Here is a 5,770-nt window from a genome sequence, read left to right as displayed (position 1 = left end):
TTTCTTACAGAAGAAATAAAAATAGCTAGTAAATGTATGAAAAGTTGCTTAACTTTACAAATTATTAGAGAAAAATAATTTAAAGGAATGAGATTAGATTTTCCATCCAAAATATTGATGAAAGTCAAAAATAACAGCATTCAGCATGCCAGGAGGGCAATTTAGCTCAAACATGTTGATCCAGAAATTATATTTCTCAGGTACCAGCTCTTTAAAATCCTTGTAAAAGTGCAAAAAATTGTAAAGATGCTTTATATAGCGTTATCTATATTAGCAACAAACTTGTTAACAACCAAAAGATCTCTCGTGTGGAAAGAATTGAATAAAAGATTGTAAAGATGCTTTATATAGCATTATCTATAATAGCAACAAACTGTTAACCTAAAGATCTAATATGGAAAGAACTGAATAAATAATATAGTACTCCACACACTGAAATTTCCTGTAGCTGTTTTATAAAATGACTTTCTACTGAGCAGGACAAAAGCAAGTTGTAGAATATATGTATAGGATGTTAATATTTTATGTTAATAATATTATTATAATATTATATTATTATATTTTATTATGTTACAATAATATAACATTTAATGTCAATAATAATAACATATCAACACTTTTCACTCCCTGTTATGTTTTTTCATTTTCTAAAACAAATGAGAATACATTCAAGTAAATAAAAAAAGTATGAGGAAGGTAACAAAACAAAGAGTCATGGCTATCTCTGGGAGTTAGGATTAGGAGGATATTTTCACTTTTTACTTTATACACTACTGCTTTTTTTTTACTTTTTACAATAAACTTATATTACTTTTATAACCAAAAATAAGCCCACCCTATAAAACACACACACATATATATATACACATATATATGTATATATATGGGATATACATATATGAAATATACATATATACATACACATGTGTATATATGGAATATACATATATACATATGTATGTGTATATATGGAAACATAAAAAAAGTGATTTGAAATCTGACTACGCAGAAGCAATTATTGTTAACATACCAACACTTTTCACTCCCTATTATGTATTTTTCAACATATTTTGGATCATGCGCTATGTAATTTTGAGCTTGTTTTTCAATAAATATAGTATTCTATTTCCCTATATCAATAAAAACACATTAACATAAAGTTTAAATCTATTTTAATTTTGAAAATAATGCATGTTCAAAATAGAAAATTTCAAGAACAAAGAACCAAAAGAGAATAAAAATCCCATGTAGTCTTATCACCCACAGATAAATTACTTTAAACAATAATGAAAGACAAATGTACAGAAAGGGATTAATAATCCTTAGATTGTGCACACTGTCTCATTGATTCATATAAGGCCCTCTTTTATTTTTACCCATTAACTTGCCTTTTTATTTAATGTTAATAATAATCATAAAATTATTAAATAATCAATAATGGGATTTCAATTACATAATGACACCAACCACTACCCAACACATGAGTACTAGAATATTAACCATAATATGAATTCATTTACATAGTCCTCCCATATTCTGACCCTCTTTCCTCAACCCCAGTGACCATTATCTTCAATTTTTAAATTTTTTTTTGCTTTTTAATAAATTATTTGTATGCTGTGTGTATGTAGCCCTAAATAATATAGTGCTTAGTTTTACTTGTTTTTGAATAATATAAAAAGGATATCCTATTATAGGTAGTCTTTTGAGACATGATATTTTAATATTCTAGAAGTAAAATCTACCCACATTATGTGTAGCTGTAGAACATTCATATGATGACTATATAATATTTTATGTGAAATATACCGTGATTTATCCATTTTCTTTTTGGGACTTTTACTACTAACATTTTAGTGTATATCTTTTTTTTTTTTTTTTTTGAGACGGAGTCTCGCTCTGTCGCCCAGGCCGGAGTGCAGTGGCCGGATCTCAGCTCACTGCAAGCTCCGCCTCCCAGGTTTACGCCATTCTCCTGCCTCAGCCTCCCAAGTAGCTGGGACTACAAGCGCCCGCCACCTCGCCCGGCTAGTTTTTTGTATTTTTTAGTAGAGACAGGGTTTCACCGTGTTAGCCAGGATGGTCTCGATTTCCTAACCTCGTGATCCGCCCGTCTCGGCCTCCCAAAGTGCTGGGATTACAGGCTTGAGCCACCGCGCCCGGCTAGTGTATATCTTCTAGTTATTTTCCTGAAGGCATTTAGTTTTCCTTCTACAAAACATGAATATTATACATATTTTCGTGACCTATTTCTTTCACTGGTGATACCTTATGAACATATTCCCATTTCAGTAAATATTCTTCCATGGTATAAATTTAAATGACCGCACAGTATTCCATTAGGTTACAATATAATTTTCTAACCACCCCAACCGTTAGACATATGATTGCTTGTAATTTTTTTGCTGTGATTATGATGCACATGGCCTTGTTTGGCTCAGCAACTCTCCTTTTAGAAATTTATCCTAAGTAGTATGCAAATATATCCGCACACAAATATGTACAGGGACGCCATGTAGAATGACACAGTTTCTGTTCTTCACACCTTACATAAAGTATGTGCTGATCACAGAAGTTTTTATAATACAAGAAAATTGGAAGGAACTTAATGATCACCCATAGGAGATGGAGTAAATAAATTATATATTAAAATTATTACATAGCTGCACAATTACTGACATAGAAAGTTGTTCACAATTTATTGCTAAGTGTAAGAAAGAAATAGGTTAAATTGCAGTATGATTACATTTTGTACAAGAAAATATACCAGTGAAAGTGTCTAGAAGAGCATACTCGAAAATCTTTACAGTGATTATCCCTGGATATTGAAATTATTTGAGAATTTATTTTTTTCACTTTGCTAACATATATTTTGAAGTGTTTCCAACAGTAAAACTTGATTCCATGTACAAGAAAAACGATGAATAAATAATAGTTTTGTGCACAATTGTTTAAATATTTTTCCTGAATAGAAAATACCTGTACATTGTAAGAACTTAAAAATAAAAGAATATATAGAAGAAAATAAAGTCATACATAATCCAACCTATCCAGTGATAATTAGTTTAGAGTCCCCAATACACTTACTTCTAGTCATTTGTCACCGATTATATATTTTAAAATAGTTGCCATCACACTTTATGTAACCTTGTATGCTGATTTTTCACTTAACTTATAAAATGAATATGCCATAGTATTTTAATGGAAGAATATTTCATCATAGGTACATGGCACATTTACTTAGTCATTCCCTTAATGTTAGATTAAGGTTTTTCTGTTTTTCACTATACCAAATAACTATGTGAGGAGTATCTTTGTGCATGAATTATCCACATTTCAGATAATTTCCTTGGACGGATTCCTCAAAGTGGAATATACTAAACCAAAACGTATATTTTTATATCCCTTGATATATATTTTCAAATAGTACTTCACATATATTTTAAGACAAAATGAGTAGCAGGGAAAACAAAGAGGTCAAAACAGCTGGGTCTCATGGCTATTGTTAGCACTCAGATTAGTAAAACTGATATATAAAAAATCTTTTTTATTTAAGTCACAAGGCTATATTGTGAGAACCAAATGAGAATATAGATTCTTCAGAGTCACAATAAATATTACTTCTTTAGGAATGCTTTCCTTGATTTTCCAGACTCTCAGTTACTTTTTCTTCATGGCCTTACAATTGATAAGTAATTTTTCGATTATCTGTATGTTGTTTGCTTCCCACAGATTATTTTAAGCTTTATCAAAACATACCTGGCATACAGTTAGCGCTCAATAAATATTTGTTGAATGAATGAATGAATGAATGAATGAGGTGACAGCACTCTATAAAGTATAAATCATTAGACATTCAGAAGGTATTTCTATTTTAATTGGTATTATTATTGTTCCTTTTTGTTATCATATAGATGATTTTACATCTTTAGAGAGTCCCTACCTAACTGTAAAAATTTAATTATGTGGTTTTCATGGTTTTCATGTCAGCCAGAGGCCTGGGTAGCAACATTGCTGAAGGTACTTGGTGGGAGCTGAGACTGAGAGAACCAAGTAGTTAGTTCTCTAGATCAGCATGCTGCGATTTAAGGAGTTGTAGCTACCGTTAGTTGGATACAAGGCAGTGGTCAGGAACCCAGGAGGTTGTGATATTTGAAGCAGGTAGATGCTGGAGGTTAGAAACAAACTAATGGTAAGTGCTCCACATAGTAAGGTACAAACTGGAGAATAGTCAGTAATAAGGGATTCAAACAGATAGAAGAGATAAATTCCAAGCACCAGTACTCAAAGCATGGAGCTATGAATATGATTCTGAAGCAAAGGGTAATCGAACTCAGTGCTTCCTTATGGTATCAGAAAGTGTTTGCACCTACTTCCATATACAGGACCAAGGGAATGGTAGTAGCTGGTTGGGGAATAAAAGCTGTGCATACAAATACACTCTGGCAGTGACAGGATCAAGTGAGACCATTTGTATATGGGATTGTATAATATTCTACACATAATGTGGAAGCAATCAACCTTTGGATCACATCATTCTATCATGATTTTAAACAGCAGATATCACAGCATAGTGGTTACAATCATGGACTCTCATAACAGGCTAGCCAGGTTTAAATCCGGCTCCATTATTTAGTAACTGTGTCCTGTGGACAATTTACTTCATCTCTGTGTGCCAGTTTCCTCATCTGTAAAATAGGGATAATGATGGTACCTAGCTTCAATGGGTTGTTGTGAAGATTAAATGAGTTAATGCATGTAAGGATCTTAGAACAGTGCCTGGACATAGCAAATGCTATGTTAAGTGTTGTTGTTATTATTATTATGTTATTCTTTGGTCACATAAGACCAATGTTAAAAATTGATATCATTTAAAATGGACAAATAATACACTACATGTTAACTTTACCTAAAATACCAGTCTTAAACAGGAATTTTTCTCATTAAATAAAAATTTCACTTAGACCTAAACATAGTCAACTGTATAAAAACTGTAAGCACTAGTGAAGTAGTAAAATTTATTGCAGCAGTCCTATCTGTTTATTCTGCAGAAGTTTTATTGTGGACATTATTTTTAAAAGTTGTAGAGATTAAATACACATTTCCTAATTGTAAAAAACACAAACTGCAGCACAGTTGGTTCCTAAGATCTGGTCTATAAGGAGGAATGTCCCATTAAATGTTTTTGAAGCTAATTCAACTAGAAGCAGAAATAGTTGAGTTGGAAGATTTTTCTGTAGAGTGATTTTAACATGGGAAGGCTCAGACAGGGGAAGCCTAGATTTGAAAAGGCCTGGACCTGGGGAAAGTTTGGAAGATCTGGACTATAGAACATGATAGAATACCTGGATATTGCAGACACTGGAAGACCTGAATGTTAGAAGATCAGCACACTGGAGACGTTGGAAGACATGGATATTGAGCCAGTTGATGGAAGACTGGGTAGTTGTTGGAAGACATGAAGATGCTGGAAGACACAGAGATGCTGGAAGACGGGGAGATGTTGGAAGACGAGCAGATGCTGGAAGCCCTGGAGATGCTGGAAGACCTGGAGATACAGGAAGACACGGATTTGTTGGAAGACGTAGCTTAGTTGGAAGACATATAGTTTCCGGAAGATGTGGATTTTCTGGAAGACATGGCTTGGTTGGAAGACATGGATTTTCTGGAAGACATACCTTTGTTGGAAGACGTACCTTTCTTGGAAGACGTACCTTTGTTGGAAGACGTACCTTTCTTGGAAGACGTACCTTTGTTGGAAGACGTACCT

The 5,770-nt window shown here is 33.0% G+C and overlaps 1 protein-coding gene across 1 annotated transcript in view; it reads left to right on the top strand.

The window, feature by feature from the left end:
- Nucleotides 1-5,458: 5,458 nt before the first annotated feature.
- CDR1 (cerebellar degeneration-related protein 1, 34kDa) overlaps nucleotides 5,459-5,770 on the top strand; it is a 1,600-nt gene continuing 1,288 nt past the window's right edge. Inside the window, 1 exon segment of the mRNA XM_011939372.1 lies at nucleotides 5,459-5,764. Coding sequence (XP_011794762.1) covers nucleotides 5,459-5,764 — 306 coding nt within the window.

This window comes from Colobus angolensis, unplaced genomic scaffold (assembly GCF_000951035.1).
Source record: "Colobus angolensis palliatus isolate OR3802 unplaced genomic scaffold, Cang.pa_1.0 Scaffold180, whole genome shotgun sequence".
Classification (NCBI taxonomy): Eukaryota; Metazoa; Chordata; class Mammalia; order Primates; family Cercopithecidae; genus Colobus; species Colobus angolensis.
This window is presented reverse-complemented; position numbering and strand designations above follow the sequence as displayed.